At 30.2% G+C, this 20,902-nt stretch overlaps 2 protein-coding genes across 2 annotated transcripts; one reads left to right on the top strand and one right to left on the bottom strand.

Annotated features, from left to right (window-relative positions):
• The first annotated feature begins 358 nt into the window (after nucleotides 1–358).
• Nucleotides 359–7,758, top strand: LOC106444821 (1-aminocyclopropane-1-carboxylate synthase 5-like). The gene is made up of 3 exons (XM_013886250.3): nucleotides 359–3,246; nucleotides 3,334–3,494; nucleotides 3,597–7,758. The coding sequence occupies exons 1-3, from the start codon at nucleotides 2,968–2,970 to the stop codon at nucleotides 4,567–4,569; spliced, it is 1,413 nt and encodes a 470-aa protein (XP_013741704.1). The 5' UTR covers nucleotides 359–2,967; the 3' UTR covers nucleotides 4,570–7,758.
• Nucleotides 7,759–12,379: 4,621 nt separating this feature from the next.
• LOC106444822 (transcription factor RAX3-like) lies at nucleotides 12,380–14,407 on the bottom strand. The gene is made up of 3 exons (XM_013886251.3): nucleotides 13,748–14,407; nucleotides 13,421–13,550; nucleotides 12,380–13,331 (listed from the first exon to the last, which is right to left on the bottom strand). The coding sequence occupies exons 1-3, from the start codon at nucleotides 13,881–13,883 to the stop codon at nucleotides 12,509–12,511; spliced, it is 1,089 nt and encodes a 362-aa protein (XP_013741705.1). The 5' UTR covers nucleotides 13,884–14,407; the 3' UTR covers nucleotides 12,380–12,508.
• Nucleotides 14,408–20,902: the final 6,495 nt, after the last annotated feature.

The following is a 20,902-nucleotide window of genomic DNA, read 5'->3' as shown; positions in this document are numbered from 1 at the left end:
ATTATTTTTAAAATAAACTGGTACCAGACGACTTACACTTCAGTCGTCCAGACGACTTACACTTCAGTCGTCCAGACGACTTACACTTCAGTCGTCCAGACGACTTACACTTCAGTCGTCCAGACGACTTCCAACATCTCAGACGACTCAGACGATTTACTGGGGCTATATTCGTAAAAATGGCTTCTGTTTTTTTGTTTGGTCACAAGGGGCTGAGCTGTAATTTCACTAGGCTTTTAGGTTAGTTTTGCATTTGATTCAAGTTTGGGTATAGGTTTGGAATTAAAATCAAGTTGTGGGTTAGTTTTGGCAAAAACCCCTATAAAGTAATGGTACCAAACTACAGTTGCTATTTGGATCCTTTTTATATTCATCTATTTCCTTTCTTCTAATAACGCATAAGATAGGGGATATAACAACTCTACTTTTTATGATAAAAAAAATACAAATGTGGTGTTCTATCTTGATCCTTCAAAATACAGAATCTAAAATTGTTAACTGTGGTATTAATTATGTGATTGCATTTATGAATTGATATGATATCTTTTGGTTGTTTCAGAAAAGGCAATCAAGATGATGAATGCCGAAATATATGGCTTCATCATCATCAGTATGATGATTTCACATGCTAATGAGTATTTTCAATGAGTCGTTTTGCATTTTATGTTTTATCATTATTAAGGGCTGTTATTTGAGGACCCATTTTGGACACCAATTAAATCAATTTGAGCTTTATAAAATCTTGAAAAATAATCTGAGAAAATCACAATGTCTAATTAATTATTTTAAAAATCAAAATGGGGTCCTCAAGAGGTCCTGAGTTTCAATTAATGCTTCTATACCTCTATACCAAGAGGTCTGAGTTTCAATTCTCGGAGAAAGCAGAATTATACAAATTAAAAGAGAAAATACAAAGAGTACCGTCAAGCATGAGTTCCATAGGGCGATTGAGGTGAAGCAGTCATACGTCAATTCTCATACGTCAGGTAGAACTGTCGGCTGTAGAATCGTCTGTAATATTTCGCTTAGTTGTAATATCATAATTATCCAGCATTAAAAAAAATGAGGTAAAAAATGAGGTGTGAAATAATATCATTTTTCTGACGTCAACTTTTGTTATTTTAGAGAAAAAGTTATACTACTAGACTATTATTACCTACCAAATAATATTCCAGTTAAGTTGGTTGGTAGTTGGAGGTCAAACTTAAATCGGAAAACGTCGCCTAAAAATCTGGGGGCATAAGCAACAACTTATAAACCAACGGCTACCACCACTGGCTTTGATTTTGTCCACTTGATTTTGCTGATTAATATAACTCAACTGGATTGATTAAATATTAAGTAAGTATACTAATCATTAATCTATGTCCGGATAAATAGATAACTCTTTTATTATCCCATGTTTAAAAAAATCATTCAAAATATACGATAAAAAAGTTTCCATCTATTTTTGTTCTTCATATTTTAAAATTTTATATATTCAGAATGAAAATAGTTTCAAAAAATCCACATAATAAATATTATATACATCTATATTCATCATTCAAGTTAGTAGAACTTTTATTCTGTAATAGTCGTCTACTCGTCTTATTTTCCCATGATTATCATCTGGAATCATCAAATTCATTGATTATCAAAGTATGAGAATATAACTGGCTCAACATGTACATAAAGCTCCAGGAATTTACTCCAACTGGGAATCATATTTATGATAAAACGTCATCATTTTTTTTTTGACAACATAAAACGTCATGATTTATTCTGTACCTCTATTGAAATTGAGATCGATGTACATTATAATTTATTACATATATCGATTATTGTTAGTCTCTTGGCGATATTACAAAACTGAAACCACATGGTAAGTAAAAACTTAAATTTGCATGAAAATGTTCCCATTGAATGAATATGTTGTCGTAAATGAGTGGAGAAAGAGACGAAAGAAAAATTAATGGCGGACCAACACATGGGACTACTAGAGTTTAGGGAGCATATACCACCTTTCGTATAAATAAAAGTATAAATGTATACATACGTATACAAGATCAATTTAGTGAGCCAATACAATTTCTTAAGCGATTTGATGTCGGTATGACATTACATTGGATCCCCACTTGTCTCTCTTCGTTTTTCTTTGTTCTTGAATTTCATTTTGCTTGTTTTCCAGTTTTACGTTTACCATTCTAATCTTATTTTATTAAATATTATTTAAGTCAAAGTTACAGGTTCTGATAAGATAATTTTGTATAATGTCACAGCTTTTGTATAAATAATGATTTCTAATTGCCATGTTTAGTCTCTAAACGGGATATGGTCATAACAAGGGACGGTCCGGCGGTGACGGAAACGCGTAAAGGCTAATCATTTAACGACACTAAAATACCATTATTTAATAAGTCCACAACGATATTTTTCCTTTCTTATCCCGATTAATTTATAAAATTGTTATTTAATATACTCAAATCCTAGGAAACGAACAAATAAGCTCAAAATTTGGTCAATTTGTATGTATACAGAATTGGAAGCTTTTGAAAGCATACAATACTAGATTAAACTTTTTCTTTAAAAAAAAATACTAAGATTTATTGATGTATGTGTGAATGCAATAATAAATGGAAGTTCAATGATGGATAACACAACACATAGTATAAAGCGCTATTTGCAATGTATTCAATAATTATTCTCATCAAATAATAGCTGACTGATTATTAGAGACGTATTAAAATACAATTAAAAAAAGTTGCTTCACATGTCTTAACGAACATTTACTAAAACTACGTAAAAAGTCTCACAGTTTCTGATTCTGTTGTCATCTATATATATCTCTTAACATACCCATTGCTTCTCAAAACATATCTCACTCTTAACCATCTTAAACCCTAAGTTCAAAATCTCTTTTTTCTCTCTACATTCTCTTCTGACATTATTCTCTCTTCGACCAAAATCTTGTGACCTAAAATCAGAAAAATGAAACAGCTTTCGACAAAAGTTACAAGCAATGGTCATGGACAAGACTCATCCTACTTCTTGGGATGGGAAGAGTACGAGAAGAATCCTTACGATGAGATGAAGAACCCTAATGGGATGATCCAGATGGGTCTTGCTGAAAACCAGCTATGTTTTGATCTCATCGAGTCATGGCTAGCTAAGAACCAGGACGCAGCTAGTCTCAAGAGGAACGGTCAGTCCATTTTCAGAGAGCTTGCTCTCTTTCAAGACTATTACGGCATGCCTGAATTCAAAAAAGTAAGCAAAAAAAATATTAACGTAATACTTGTATCACAAGTAACGAATAATTTTCTCAGTTCTCATGAACATATTCGTATTTTATAGGCTATGGCTGAGTTCATGGAAGAGATAAGAGGAAACAGAGTCACATTCGATCCCAAAAAGATTGTGTTAGCCGCTGGTTCGACCTCTGCGAACGAGACTCTCATGTTCTGTCTCGCTGAGCCTGGCGATGCTTTCCTTTTGCCTACTCCTTACTATCCTGGGTAAGTTACAATTATAATAACCCTAGTTTCACTTTACTTGGATCCCAAGCAAACTCATTAAAACTCTTTGCTTACGTTTTGGCTTTTTAATGAATATTACAGATTTGATAGAGATCTTAAATGGAGAACCGGAGCTGAGATTGTACCAATCCACTGCTCAAGCTCCAACGGCTTTCAGATCACTGAATCAGCTCTACAACAAGCTTACCAACAAGCCCTTAAACTTGATCTTAAAGTCAAAGGAGTTCTTGTCACAAACCCATCTAACCCACTTGGCACTGCGTTGACCAGACGTGAGCTTAATCTTCTCGTTGACTTCATCACTTCCAAGAACATTCATCTCATCAGCGACGAGATCTACTCAGGCACTATGTTCGGGTTTGAACAGTTCATAAGCGTAATGGATGTCTTGCAAGACAAGAAACTCGAAAACACCGAGGTTTCTAAAAGAGTCCACATCGTTTACAGCCTTTCCAAAGATCTAGGGCTTCCTGGTTTCCGCGTGGGAGCGATCTACTCCAACGACGAGATGATCGTCTCCGCAGCGACAAAAATGTCGAGTTTCGGTCTTGTCTCTTCTCAGACTCAGTACCTTCTCTCTGCATTGCTCTCGGACAAGAAGTTCACAAGCCAGTACCTCGAGGAGAACCAGAAACGGCTCAGGTCAAGACAGAAACGCCTAGTGTCTGGTCTTGAGTCCTCGGGGATTACTTCCCTGAGAAGCAACGCGGGTTTGTTCTGTTGGGTCGACATGAGACACCTCTTGGACACGAACACGTTCGAAGCAGAGCTCGACCTATGGAAAAAGATTGTTTACAACGTGAAACTAAACATCTCTCCCGGTTCGTCTTGCCACTGCACTGAACCGGGTTGGTTTAGGGTTTGTTTCGCTAATATGAGCGAGGAGACACTCGATTTGGCCTTGAAGAGGCTCAAAACGTTCGTGGAGTCTACAGACTGTGGACGGATGATATCAAGAAAAAGCCATGAGAGGCTCAAGAGCTTGAGGAAGAAGACAGTCTCTAACTGGGTTTTCCGGGTTTCATGGTCAGACCGTGTACCTGATGAGCGATGAAACTATTCATCTCCCTGAGTATGAGACTACAAATTAAACGAAAATAACTTCAAGGTTTTTTCTTCTTCTTTATTTCCTTCATTTTTTTTTTAATATTTTGGAAGTATTTTTATTTCCAAGGTATCTATAATATCATTATATATGTGTAATTTTCATAAATGTTTGGGTGAGTTTTAATGCATTTTTTCGGGTGTAACCTTGTTGCTCTAAGTGTTGTTTTTTTTTTTGAAACTTTACTATAAGTGTTGTTATACGTGTCTAAAATGCACTCAGTCCGAATGTGGACTTGCAGTGGCTATATATATTATTTCCCGTTGTAATTTTAATAAAATGTTTGCGTGTATTGTGTAATTCACTCTACTTAATATATATTATATTTGAATTTGTAAATATGTGTTTCTCCATCGTGAAGAGAAAAATGTGTTTCCTTAATTTGGGTTAATTTCTGAATCGGTTGACATGCAATCACCTTTGGCTATAAGTCATATGATGATCGTTAACGTTAGTTAAGGACGTTAGTAGACATATATCAAGGAGGCATATAATTTACAACGTTAGTTAACTGATTAATACAGCTTAATATTGCAATGGAGGGAATTGGTAAACTGAGGAAGCAAATTAGGAAAGTCAAAGGAGACGTCTTTTATGTAAATCGAGGAAGAGAGCATGATCTCTTTGTTCAAAATGTTCCATGAAGCCAAATTGATAAATGAATTAAACAAATTGACAAATAAATCTTCAATGATATAGCTATATATCAAAAAGATAGATGAACAATCGATTTTTACTGCATTTAAAACATATATTTGGATCGTTTTACAACTGTATAAAATGACGACTCTTACTAAAGGCTAAAGCGATGCTAACAAATACCATGGTCCAGTGATTACAAATTTACAATGATTAGAGATTTGAACATTACAAGTTTACAACACAGTTCCAATCATAGCTACTGAAATCAATAATTTCGCAAACTAAGAAAAGGCTCCAATCATTTAAAGAGAAAAAGCATTATAACCATTTTATTTATTTTCTGTAAATTATTTCGGAGGGATAAAGTCGGATAAAGTGTCATATAATAGCCTAATCATTATATAAGATACCGGTCAAAGGTTATATGATGCGAAAAGCCTATTATAGATAGAAATAGAATATATACATATCAAACAACTAATTTTTTTTTTTTTTTGAAAATGCCATGAGCCTTGTTGGTACTACGAACACTAGGAACTATATAAAATACAACTTTGCTAACCGAAACTTATTTAACTTGAGCATAATATGCGGCCACACAGGCCATAACGGCAAATGATCCTTACATGTGATGAGCATTAATCTGGTGGTTGAGTCCCCAAAGACCTGTCTGAAATAATTAATAATTCGATTAAAAATTGTACTAATAAAGATATGTATGTATTTTGAGAAATAAGAGATTGAGAATTTGGTTGGATTTGATAATCCGTGATTGAGTATTGTACTTGAAAGTCTTAATTGCATATGACCGACCATAACTATACAAACTGAGATTTGTGTAGTCGTTGTACCAGAAAATTTTCGTCGTTTATCATGGTCGTTAGTATTACTTCCAAATATATTAAACGACATATGGAATGATACTTATGATATTATAAGAAAAAAAAATCGGTACGTCAACTTAGTTATATACTAATCATATAGAATTTGTTTAATGGTATATATCCTTATGATATTAAATTTTGTGATTTATTTAAGTTGTGTGAATGTCAGTTCCAAGCTTAGTGTAAACCTAATGGAATTCCAAGTTACATTGCTAAGTACGTATATAAGCCATATGTCATGAAACTTAATTAGTAATTATGTAATTTAATTAGTAAAGAATCATAGTCAATATGTATTTTTATACAGAGTGAGTTTCTATGTATCAACGTATTGTAAAGTATGTTTAAAAAATGTACTGTAAAGTAGAAGAGAATAAAACTACATTGAAACCCCATTAACAAAAAAAGAAGAAGAAGTAGAAGACTATATAACATGTCAAGTTTGAACCAAGCTTTGAGTCACGTGGGCTTCACGAGTATGCCATATCACATGCCATAAGACATAAACATATAACATCTTCTCCATATACATATACAATGATCAGATTCATATACATAACAAACATGAATTGTGAAATTTGGTTTATCTCCATCACTGACTCCAACCAATAGGACAAATCACTTGGATAATTACATAAACTAAACGCATGGCCCGTTTGATGTCCTTCATATATGCATGAGGGGCCATCTACGCATGGCTTTGTTACTTACATGACACACCCTGTGCATCAGTACACAGTTTTTTAGAGGACAAACATGACGCCTAGTATAAAATACCGGAATCAAAATGCTAATATGACATGAGGGCCACGTTAGCTTTTTCTCGTACTTGATGCATAGCTTATGAGTCGGGAAGTCACTTAACCTTTTCTTATAGACGGGCATATTTCCACTTTTTATTATATTTAATTACCGTAGAACTTTAATCAATGTTGTGCTTTGTGTATACATCCACTTAATATGTGTGCAATTACGAAGATTCATCGCACATCTGTTACTTAGAAAACAAGAATCAAATCACTCAGAGATTTGTTTCTTTGGCTTAGATGCACCGGCGTGAATTATAATATAGAGTCGTCGGATTAATGCTCATGGAGTCTATCAATGTTCATCCTCTTCTTCCCACCTTTTTAAACATTGTTTACTCTCAAATTAATCTCTTTGTTTAATTGACTTTTTTGTTGATTTTTTCTCCAAAGAAGAAAGTTAGTGGCTCTTCCTCCCTTCAAACCTAAGTAATTTAGTGACATATGATGCTTAATCCTCAAATTTAAACCCACCACTTGAGTATTTGCTTTAACTTCTGCTCTTCTGGTCAAGTAACTAATGGGCTTTTATGAGCCTTAACGAAACATATTGATCATATCTAATAATGTACCATATGTTTTTCATTTATACGGGCTTTCATGGGCTTTACTAGCGTTTTAAAACGAAAAAAAAAGAGTTTGATTCGAAGGTCATTTGCGGGATGTTTTGATCTGGATTTTACTTAAAGTAGCTGAAATTTAAAGTAGTGGAAAGTAATATAAATAAATAATAGTAAATATATTATGAAAATAATTAGTGGAAAATATTTTATCAGTTTATTTAAAGTAGCTGAAATTTCCCCGTATCCCTTTCCTCCATAAGTAGATAACAAGAAATAGCCAAATCTCGTCTGCGTGATGGAAACAATATATTAACTAGATTTCCACCCGCACAACCGTGCGGGTATATATTTTCACATTTATATATGTAGACATTTATTTTACATAATTATTATATATTTTTAATGTTACTCACATATTTAAATGTTTGTATAATTATGCCAAATATAATAATTTTATAGTTTTCATGTTGTAAATTAAACTCATCACATATATATATATATATATATATGTTGCTTATTATATATTTGTCTTATTGAATTTGCGTTTGATTATTAAACTAAATTTTTTAATGCATGAAAAAACATATATGAAAACAATTTTGTATTTAATTTATTTATAATCATGATCCGTAATTAAAATCGCTAGATTTTTTTTAGTAATTTCTAATGTTTATTAACTTTATATAATAAATTACTGTATATTAAAAAGTTTAAGATAAGTTAAATTTTTATACATGTATTATATAGTTTACTAATATTAACCCGTTCTTCCAACATATTATATTTTTAGCATAAATATTTTATATTTATAAAAATAAAATATGTTAACTTATCAATTTAAAATAATTTTATCATATTTTGTTCAGTATAACATTTTCATTTTAAAATGATAGATATTATTATAAAATTGATAAAATAGGATATAATTTTATTCTTTTAGTAACATTTCATTACTAATTACAAAATTAGTTGAAAATATTTATATTCAATTTATGACAATTAAGATCTTATTATAATCTTTTTCATGAGATTTGTTAGAATTTTAATTTTTTTTTAAAAAAATAAAAGATATTATGATTAAAGTAGTTAAAAATATTATGTATATTAGCATTAGTGATATACATTTATTATAAAATTTAAATGATGGTCCAAATAAAAATATCACTCATCAAAAAATCATGATTTTTATTTTATTAGAAAACAAATTTGAAAAAATTAAAATAAATATAAATATTTATTTCTAACAAAATCTTTAAAAATTATTAGTAAATGTATTTGTGAAATTAATTAATTTTTTTTTATTTAAATTTTCGTTTATAAACCAAAACTATATTCAATTTTAATTTATAATTATATTTTATGATAATTTAAATTAAAACTAACTAATTTTTGAAAGTAAATTTAAGAAAGATTCTAAGAAGATTTTAAAAAGATTTTGTTAGAACATTTTAAATATATTCATTTGTATTTCAAATAAAAAGATAAATATATTAAAAGATATAATAATGAACTTATGTAAAATATGATATTTTCTAGAAATGGTCTAAATTTAAAAAATCACACATGAAAAGAAGTAATATATAAGATTAATTAAAAGTTAAAAGTACGTAGAAAACAATCAGAGGAGGCGACATCACTCCCATTAGCCATAACCATTTCCACAAAAAACGTTACACTATTTTATGTAAATAAAAACAAAATTCCTAACTTTTATATGGACAGAAAACAGAAACACAAAGTTGAAAAGATGATTATTATTATAAAAAGGCAAAAAAAATTAGTGAGTGTCAGCATCAGCTGCATTATATAAATTTATAAATTGTCAAGTACGTTGGTTACTTTTTGACAATGGTCCAACTTTAGTGGCTAAACAAAGAAAATAAAATTATAAAAATATACAACAGGTCGTCGTGGGGCGAATTGTCGCAAGGCTAATCAAGGTTTCATATGGTGTTGTTTTACTTATCGTCTAGAGGTTTGACAGAATGTACCATTAATCAATTAATTAAATTAATCATAAGTGAGTCCGTATATTCATGCATCTATGGTGTCTCTAGTTTTTTTTTTTTTTTGAACAGCAGTGTCTCTAGTTCTTATAACGTTTTGCTCCTTGAACTATTCTCAAAGATAATTATTCCATTTTCCTTCTTTTCGTGTATTGCTTTATCTAGACCCAAGAAGTGTATAATAAATATATTATTAATGTTTATATGATTATATCCAAATATAATTATTTATATGCATAGTTTAAATAAAATCCATTTGTCGGTTCAGTTATTCTTTAAAAAAGAAGAAGAGAATAGTTGGAGTATTTAGTTAAATGTATATAATCAAAAGAGAATAACACTAAAAATGTTATATGGCTAAGCTAAGTATAGCATACAGGTACATGGCCATGACACGTCTTGCCATCCACTAATGCAAGTGCTTACATACATAATCTTCATCACTATCTCTAGAGTTCCTGCCTAGGGTACGATTATTTAATTTAATTACTTTTTCGTAGTTGTGTATCATAATTTGGGATTTAATTTATGTATTAATTAGAGGCGGATAATTCCATATGATTTGTCGTTTTTCTGTTTGTAGAGAATGTTTGGAACATACCAAATGACTTGTCTTTCAGAGACTAGCTAGTTTTTCAACTATTCTTTGGGAGCATATATACTTCTGTTGTCCTTAAGTGTATGTATGTACAAAACTGAAATCAACAAAAAATTCCACTCTCTTAATTATTAAATATTGACGTATAGTTTATCAGTCAAGCACGGCGCAATAAACCATAAAAATGTCATTTTCTATAGCTAGAGAGGTTTTAAGTGTAGATGCTTGTTAGATATTGTTAGGTTAACTGGTCGTCATATCATTAGTTTCACTCAAAAAATGATTTTTTTTAGGTTTGAATGGGCAAAGATATGTGCAAAACTCAAACAGAGAGAGGTAATTTTGAGTGACATCATTTGATTCTGTGATCTTTGAGACCAAACTGTCTAGAGATGGTTTCAAAGCTGTGCGTACACTTTCGTTGAATTGGTAAGAGTAAGAATTTTTAGGATGGAATTTTTAGTGAAATATAAGAAATTATCTTTTAACTTTTAACTAAAAAAAAATTGGTTTTTAAATAAGATATTTAAGATCCGGTTCTTAGTTTTTTTTAGTTAAAAATTAATAGACGGTTTCTTGTATTCCGCTAAAAATCCTATCCTAAGAACTTTCCATTAATCATGCTCGAAAATAACTCTTCTTCATTTTGCTAAGCATTTGTTTATTTATCTATTTATTTATTCATTCATTTATTAACAGTCTATAAAAGTAAAAGAAGAACCATTCATTCGTTTTTGTGTTAGTCTTCGGAGAAAATGTAGGTTCTATCCGCGTTCGAAGTTTTAAGGGCGGCCTTGAGTGGTGATGCTCGTGGCAACGACGATGAGGACTCAAGATCTTAGGATCTGTGGCAACAAGACAAATGTCCGAGTTTTGAGTTTGGAATTGGTGTTTCTACATGTTGGATCTTCTAGGTTGCTTAGATTGTTCTTGTTGATTGTGAGCATCTTTTGGGTTCTATTGTTTCTTAGCCTTAGTTTTAGTTTAGATTTTAATTACTCTGATTTCTTGTTTCCTCTGTAATTGCTGTCAAAAAAATTTAAAATTGATATAAAATTTAATATTTTATCAAAAAAAAAAATTATAGTTTAACACATTAACGTTTTTTTTTAAGCAAAGATATTAATGATTGCTACTTGCAGGTACATTTTACATTACAAAACGGGGAGATCTGAGTAGCACAAGTCGCATTACACTAGAGGAAAGGATATTTTATATTAATTTATTAGACAATTAAAATACTAACTATGAAAGCAAAATAATTAAATAAATGACAGCTAACACATATAGTTGTGCATACACACACTTATGTATTAGAGTGTTTGTCGGAGTATCTCTGATCAGACAAAGCCATATAGATTCAACCATGCATGGTACGCTACCAACTATTTGTATAAATACGCACGCATTTATATGTGCACTACCACAAAAAGTTACACAAATTACTGAATAACATAGGTTACTTAATTTCTGACCAGATCATAGCATGAGGTAGCTGTAATTAGCCAAATGATAAAACATGCACCTAGTGGTGAATTTCTGAGGAATGAGTTATACAATATAGATTTTCTTTATTTCTTTTATGTAAATTTTTATGATTCGTAGCTCCTTCACAATATTCTAAATTTATCTTAGTAGTATTATTGAAAGCATCCAACGTCATTCGTGACTTAACTTATATACAAATAAAAAAGTGGTTGGTTATACATGACCTTATTGGGGAACCTTATTTGGTAAAATTTGACTGTCCAAAATGTATTCACTGTTATAAATGACATGTATTAAAATTTATGCATATACGTATACGTTATATATATACAGGCTCTTGTGGAGTTGAATAGAAAACATGGCAGAAAATCATCCTTGGATTCTCCATCACCATAGGCACCTAACATTACACTGTTTAGTATATAAAAGAACTATATAAATAGCACTGAAGTACATTAAAATATACATATGAACTTTAATTTTATTAAGATATTGAAGAACTATGTAGTCCTATAATGTGTAATTAGTGATCGATGATGGTGCGTCTAAAAGACAGTCCTCTTTTAGGCTCTCAGATTCATAGCTGTTTCCTTCTTTTATGTGTCAGAGGTAGTGTTATTTGCAAAGATTATAAAATATCTAAGCACAATTAGGGGAAAAGAAGAAGCTAAAAGGTAGAATCTCTTTCAAAATTATAAGATCACTAACCATAAAGAAAAACTCAAAATATCAATATATAATGTTCGTGAGTAAAGCTAAGTTGAAACTAAAATAAACAAATCTCTGCATGAACATTAATCTTAGTCCATATAATTAATCGGACGACCGCTAATGATACATATTTATACAAAATGAAACCTCTTTATATAAAAGTTAAATATTTATTAAAAAAAACACATAATTAATTTGGCCCATTGAAGTAACTTGCATCTTCGGAATTAACAAGAGAGGATATGTCCTCCCAACTTATTGTGCTTTGATCTGCCGATGTACTCCTCGTTCCTCCGGCCAAAGCCGCTCCAGCCCCGGCTAATGATGAGTAGAATCTTGTGTCCTCGTTGGTCTCAAGATTCCCTATGTTGTTTAAGAACATATCACTGCTTGCTTCTGTCTGAAGATTACTACTCCCAAACCATTGAAGAATCTCTTGCTGCTGATGTTCATTTTGATCACCACTTGTGTTTGGTAATGGAGAATTTGTGCTGCTACTCATGATAGCAAAATCCCCTTCTGTTCCTCCTCCTGATCCTAAGTAGTAATTAGGATCTAACAAGAGCTGGGAGAAGGAGACATCAAAAGGGTTTGTGATAGAATTTTGATGCTGAGGATGATCAGGGTTTGTTCTCTCCGGTTCTTCTTCAATCTTGACCATGTTCTTGAAAGTGATCAGTGGCTTTTGTTCTAGGTTACAAGAGGGTGACGTTTGGTAGTAGTTACAACTTGTTGGTTCCATCATCACAAGAGGTACTTGATGATGAGGAAGCTGTTGTAGTAATGGCCATGGTGATGATCCAAACATATTTTTCAGATAAAGATCCGTACTACCATTGATGTGGTCATGTCCTTCTTGTTGTCTCTTCATCATCACCATCTCTTGCTTCATCCGAGCTTCTTGAAACTCTTTCCTTTGTTTGTTTAGAAGCTTCTTCTTTAGCCTCGTGTTCCAATAGTTCTTGATATCGTTGTCCGTTCTTCCCGGCAGTTGTGCAGCAATTATAGACCATCTTAACGAAATTCATTAAACACATATTCAAGACCAGAGTCGTAATTTGATAATACTCACCATTTGATATACAATGTAAGTATAAAGTACCTGCTACCAATAGTAACATAGAGGTTACAAATGATGTTGTCTTCTTCCTCAGAGAAGCCACCATGTTTGATGTTTGGTCTCAAATAGTTGAGCCACCTTAGTCTGCAACTCTTCCCACATCTCCTTAGACCTAAACCATGTACATACATAGACATTTATATATCAATAAGCACATATATACAGAAAATATATGTGTTATTGTCTCAAATTATTTGAAAACTTAATGTTAATATTTGAATCAATAGTTACAATAAGACTATACAAAACGTCTCAAGTAATTTGAAAATTTAGTGCGAATTTTAAATAAAAATAGTTTTAAGTATATACCAATCTTTTGAGGCAAAGCGATCCAGTTGCCTCCTGTACCACTATTCTCGATGTAATCTTTGAGTTTGGCATCTTCCTCAGGAGACCAAGGCCCTTTCTTCACGTTGGCTTTGTCACAACACGGTGCCCTTCCCATCGTATTGATTCTTGACTCTTGATCTTATTCTTATTGTATCTCTTTCTCTCTTTCTCAATTATGTTGATGTTGAAGAGGAGGAGGATGATGGTGTGTGATGGTGCGTGTGTGAGGTTATATATACATCAATTGAAGTGTGTGTAATGGAGAAAAGTATATGTGAATGTAGAAAATGAAAAGGAGATCGAGTATATAATAGCTGGAGCCTGGAGGAGATTGTCCTTCATGTGATTGAAGATGTCAAAAAGTAAGGGATTAAAATAACAATGAATCAAAAAGTGACTTTATGGATTGAAATTTTCATGATATATATTGTGAGGTGATATTGTTAGAATTTATAGGTGGCACAGAAGGGGGAGACTAATGTTTTTCTCCTTTGTCTTTGCTCATATATCAGAATCTAGAGATTCAATATCTTACTAATTTAAAAAGAAAATGTTTTTTTTTTTGCTATAATGTTTTTAATCACAACCCCCATAAACCGATATTGTTTTCTTAGCTGCCCGGCGCCCGTTACCCTTTGACTCTTTTTATTGTCCTTCCTATTCTCGATTTTTATTAGGATGCGCCCATTTCACGTCAAACATGTTTCTCAATTCCATTATGGATGATCATTTAAAACAAAAATCAATTTAATAAACGTGAACAAATTCTAAGTTGAAAACAAGATGGACATGTATAAAATATTTTGTAATATGATTGCATGAGCTGCATCTAATTCTAAGTTTATATTTACTTTTGACTTTTGAAAACAATAAACATATATATATATATATATATATATATATATATATATATATATATATATATATAGACTCGGAATTCGGAAATGTATACTGTATAGGCTAGAGTCTAATGTTGAAAAGTAATCGCTATGTTATCATTTTTTATTTGCAGTCAATTATCTTTTTAATTTCCGTCATTCTATGTCTAGTAAATGTATACGTCTCTATGTATGATATTACACCGTTATAGGTTTCATCAGAGGTGTGCATATATTTTATTAAAAAAAAGCATTCGTCTTAAGTCTATAATTAATATTACTTTTTTAAGATTTCAAAATTTAAAATACTTTCTAATTTAGTGGTTTAGATTTATTAAAAAAAAAATATTTCTACCAGAGTCGACTAACTCACCTTCTAAATCTATGTAATAAACTTATTATTTTACGGTATTAAACTTGTGTATTTTGTAAAACTAATATATTGTATTAAAAATTATTTTTATTACAGTTGTAAATAAATTTATTTTTAAAATTTGTCTTACGCCCCTAAAACTTTTAGCACGGCATTGGATTTCATCATGATTCATGTTCTATATTGCAAGTAGAGAATTACTTTTTATATCATTTAGTTTTTGATCATATCTGATACGCCGTTAGGGTCGTGTGATTAACTAACACAGTATGTTTACCACACAAAACACTAACACAGTATAACATAAATAGTAAATGGCATGCAAAGATTGGAAATACGTCAAATTCATCTATATATTGTGGAACGAAATACGAATTAACTAATAATATGCATAACAGTCGGAAGTGTATATATATAGTTATTACGTAAGATTTTACTAAAGCTTGAAGCCCCACTTGCGTGGCAGCTTACGAAAAAGAAAGAAAGACCGATTACTTGTACTTTCATTGCATGTGATAGACTTGGTCATCAACAATAGCCAATAAGTGACTGGATTAGACATGTATGTATTACGTACACATGTACATATAGTACAAAGGAGTGTATTATATGTTGTAGAATGTAGACAGGTACTTCGAATGTTTGGTGATAGGAATGTGTTATACAAATAGAAAATTTATTGTTCATTTTATATACACAATCTCATATTGAGCAATATCTCACTGATCAATATATTAGTATGAGAACAACCGATGTTTTGTGTACTATCTAATCGAAGTCTTATTTAATGTACCATCATACGTCTTTGTCGTATCAATTTAAAAGAAAAAGTCTTTTCACATACATTTTCTTAACAAAAGAGTAGTATCGTATTCGAATACGTAACGTATTTCTTAGTCACTAATTGAACTAAATATTCCTGGATAATAAAAAGGAAAAATTACTGCGGAACAAAAATTCAGCATGGTTGTTTCTTTATTATAAAAAAAATTTGTCCACTTTTTTTTTAATCTTTTCCAATTCTAAAAATTAATAAAATAAATAGATTTATGAATTAATTTTTTTAAAAAAAAATAGAAACAATCGATAAAACACCCATATACACAAATTGATTTTTTTTGTTGAAAAACTTGATAAATTAAATTTTAAAATTCCGTTCTATTAAAAGTAAAATTCATCTTCTACAGAAAATGAGTTAGTAGAGAGTGATTAAACAAGTTCATCTATTTTTTTTAGAACGAACAATCTACTTTTACTTAAAATTCTAAATAGGGGGAATGTGAATTCTACTAATTGTAAAGATAACTACTTTTCTGTCGAATGCAGCTTCTACTTTTATTACGTAACTTTACAACTTCCGGAATATGAAATCTAGACATTACTCTGATGGCAACGTGAAGTAAAATCTGCTTCTGAAAAAAAATTTCTTCGTTATACGCAGTGTTGAAAGTGCCTTTCTACGGATAAGAAAATCTAATTTTTGCAAATATTTAAGAAATTTCAGTTAAGAAAATATTCTAAAAATATTTAAAATATTCTAACTTCCTAAAACATGTATATTTGGTCACAAAATATTCTAAAAATATTTGTAATCTCTGTGCGTGCCTAAAACTTTACAAACATATATTTTTGTTTTTTTGATATGTTTACCAATATATATATTCAATGTTTTTTATATATTTACAAACATATATCGACTAAAAATTAAATATGTATATTTGTTTTTATTAATATATTTATTTATAGAATTATTCGAAATTCAGTTGTGTATATCACGGGAATATATAAATGTTATTGCTCATTCTATGCATGAGAATATTTATTTTTAATTAACATTATATATTAAAATTAATAATTGAATTAATTAAGTATATAAGTATCGTAACAATATTAGTATATAAGTGTAACTTATTATAATTGTTTAAAGTATAAAATTATTTATCAAATATGATTAAACATTTAAAATATTTAATAAAAGTTTAAGATATTTAAATAATTTATAAATAGTTAACATACACTAAAAATTGTTGAATATCGACTAAAAACTTTTAGTCGATATTTTGAAAATATCTGTTTGTAAATTTAAATGTACAATTTATAATAAAAATAATATTAAAAACCTTTAGTGTGCTCTTTATGTTAAATGTTTATTAATATATTCATTTCTTTTTATTAATGTACTTATTTATATACTTATTTTGAATTTAATTGTTTATATCAAATTTTGTATATTAATATAAAAACGTTAAATATATTATTTTTATTAATTTTTATTAATATATTATAAAATGTTGACTTACAATTATATATAAATATATTTTTATTCAAAGTTTTATTTTTAAGTTGTTTTTTTAATATTTATATACTTTTAAAATGTATTTATTTGATTAATTTGATTAACCAAAGGTTAGTTTTGGGATTATGAGAAAAAAATACTAAAGAAACAACTTACTGATGAAAAGACAATTACGTTGAATTTTTGTTCGGTTTTGGCAAAATCAAAATTGTCAATAGTATATCAAAATATTCAAGATAATTTTTCAAATACGTCAATTAAGTTGTCCAGAAAATATCACCGATCATAGGATCACATTGGGTGGATGATGAATCACTTGTTATTTTATATGTATTATCTTCCTGAAAAGGATAGGAGTTAGTGATATGTACCAAAAGAGATGAAATGAAAGGTAGAGATTCCGTTATGGTTGGTGAACAAAATTTTACCAACCTTGGAATTTTTTTACCACTAACACTTGTATGGATATTCTGGTTCATACATGATAATCTATCGATCCCCTAACACAAAATATTTTTTCTGTAATATAAAAGGGAATCTAAGATGACAAGTTTTCAAACTCACGGTGAGATTTAATAATGACTTGATAGATGGGTCTGTTTCATTCATTTAAAATGCAGCCACTTAATAATCATGCAGTATTAAAATTTAACCTAACGACGCCTGTCCCGTGGACTCGAAATGAAATTTAATCAAAGATTAGATAGGGATGTAAATATGTAATCTAACAATTTTTGTTTTGTTTTGAAAAACTTGTAAACTAACAATTATAACTTGATAGTTGATAGAAAATTATTGATTACACTGGTTTTCCACGGCAGCTGAGATTAAGGAACAAGAAACCCCACTACCTTATAAAGTGGCGTCACAATCTATGGACCTTCTTGTATAAACGTATATGGTTAAAGATTTTTTTTTCTCTTTATCTTAGTTTCTTATGTTAAATAAATATTGGTCAATTTGGGTGTATTGTTTTATTATAATTTAATGTTTTTTTCAAAAACAAGTGAAATGCGATTGAATATATTATATACTTGCTTAACATCGTGATTAGCCTGTAAATAATACTATTCAACTAATCATTGGACTTGTAAATTTTTATTGGTTCATTTGCAAGTTTAAATGAGGCTTCTAGAGGAAACAAAAAGGTTGACTTGACTTGTCGATGGTTAAAGGGTTAAAAGTCAAAACACTTTGAAAAATGTAAGTCCTCAAATTATTGAGGTATTATTCACTGTGTTTATCATATGCTTTTGTGAATAAAATATATATCGTGAATGGTTAAAGTTATCATTATTCTAAAGATTTAAAAAGTGTGTTCTACTTCTATGATCCAACTTTCTTTTGTTACACAATATAAAAATAAGTCGATAGTACTACATAAAACATGTTACTTTCGTAATCATGAGATAATCATGACATCCCTTTTGCATGAGTTCGACGTCTCCTCTTGTCGCTAGAAGCTTAATGAGTTTTTTTTTTTTTGAAAAAGCTTAATGAGTTTATATAAGATCTTCCTCAAGAATATAGCACTTAAAAATTATACTCCAACTAAATTTCAGAAAGAAAAATACCACAACTGGATTATTTGGATTGACTTAAGGCATTAGGGATTTGAACCAGGATAAGAGGGAAATGTGTCTGTCAACGGACAAAAACAGTGGGGTTTAGATTATTTTTGGGTTAGCTAAATAGTGATTAATATATAATTAAATAAACAGACGTCAAGTTGGAAACAAATAATTAAGCTGTCACTCATTAAACTTAAAACCCCACAAATCAATGCCGATTTTTTCACCCATTTCACACGCAATTTGTTTCCAAATCTCCACCATAGCTTTCTGATGTTAGCACTTCCCATAGCCACATTATTGTTCATACATTTTATAGACAAAACCATCCAAAAAAACAAGAAAAGAGATCTAGTTTATTATTGCACTATATAGTCTAACAAGATTCAAGTTAAAAAAGACTAAACCTAATACTTATAGTTTCAAGAATCAAAGTTCTTGAATCCTTAGAAGCATGAAATTTGAACATCTTCTGCATTTACACAAAAACATCTTCTTTGTTTGGGTTTAGCTCAATTGAATGTTCGGACTTGGAAGTATTTTTTTTTGTCAACCGGACTTGGAAGTATCACTTACAGAACCCAAAGGTAAACTTTTTATAAAATACTAGGTCCTTGTCCGCGCTACGCGCGGATAATATTTTATTTTATTTTTCCATATTTTTGTACTATTATGTCAATTGTTTAGTTTTATAAAATATTATGTTTTTACTGTAAATTTGGAATTAAAAATCTAATTTTTTCTTACTGTAAAGTAAGTTAATTTTGTTTGAATCTTACCACAATACATTATACATGAAGAGAATATAGTTGGTCTTTATATTCTTATTTGGTGTAATATTGAAAATTTTGATGGTTTGTTTAAATGATTTTTTTTAATTATATATTTTAGGATTGATTTTCGTGACTATATTCTATAATTATCTCAAAACAATTGTTTGTCCCATATAGACATCCACATAAATATGGACTTATGATAAATTTGTTCATTGGAATATTTAGTTTCACTTTCAGCTTTATTTTCTTTTTTGGCACCCTCATGCTAGCTTGTGGGGTAGCCAACTTGGTGCAAAAGGATTTACAAAAGCTGATCGAGATGCGCGTGATCGGACACCTTTTGCTAGGCTATTCGTACGGAATTTTAAAGATCTAGGAATATAAGCAATAGAAAATTCAGAAAATTCTTTGGATACAGCCTGTATTTCGTCGAGCTCCGAGTCCAACGCAGGCCAATCTTCCTCCTTTTGAATGAGTATAACCAGTTGTTCACAGTCGATTGAAAGACCATCTCTCTGTGTCCAAACTTCAGTATCACTTGCATTGCCCATAGCAAACCTTCAGCTTCCGCTTGCAGTGGTGATTTGGTGCGTGTATATCGGCCCTTGCTCCAAACAGCATTGGAAAGTCACCATCCATTAACACAAAGCCAAGTCCAGAAATGTCTCTTTCATTTATCCAGGATGTCTAGCAGGAGCGTTTCTTTGCGGAGGAACAGTTGTGTCCGTTACCTCAACTCCCATATCAATTTCCATAATCTCGTCTACACGTTGAGCTATCCTCCAAAACTCTGCTTCAATTTTATTCGCTAATAGGAAAGACATAATTCCTACGATACTATTAATGATTTTTTTTTGAAACACCGATACGACAAACTTATGTTTTATTTAACAAAACTCTTATTTCAATTTTGTATTAAAGAATCAATCATATTTTATATTATCCATAATTTTAGTAAATTTGCTTGTTTGTCATGTTTTTATTAGGTTTTAGCTAAATTAATGATTTATTATTTATTTTTAGCTAAGTGGTTAATTTATTAATTTAAAAAGACCCTTAATGAATATTATATATATATTAAAAATGAATTTTATTTTAGTAATATTAAATTTCTATTTTATATTAAAACTTAGTTAGTTTTTCTTATTTTTCATATTTTATTAGGTTTTAGACTTTTAGATAGGTTATTGATTTATTATTAATTTCTAACTGATTCTCTAATGTGTTAATTAAAAAAATA

The sequence above is a fragment of the Brassica napus genome, chromosome A9, assembly GCF_020379485.1.
Source record: "Brassica napus cultivar Da-Ae chromosome A9, Da-Ae, whole genome shotgun sequence".
NCBI lineage: Eukaryota > Viridiplantae > Streptophyta > Magnoliopsida > Brassicales > Brassicaceae > Brassica > Brassica napus.
This window is presented reverse-complemented; position numbering and strand designations above follow the sequence as displayed.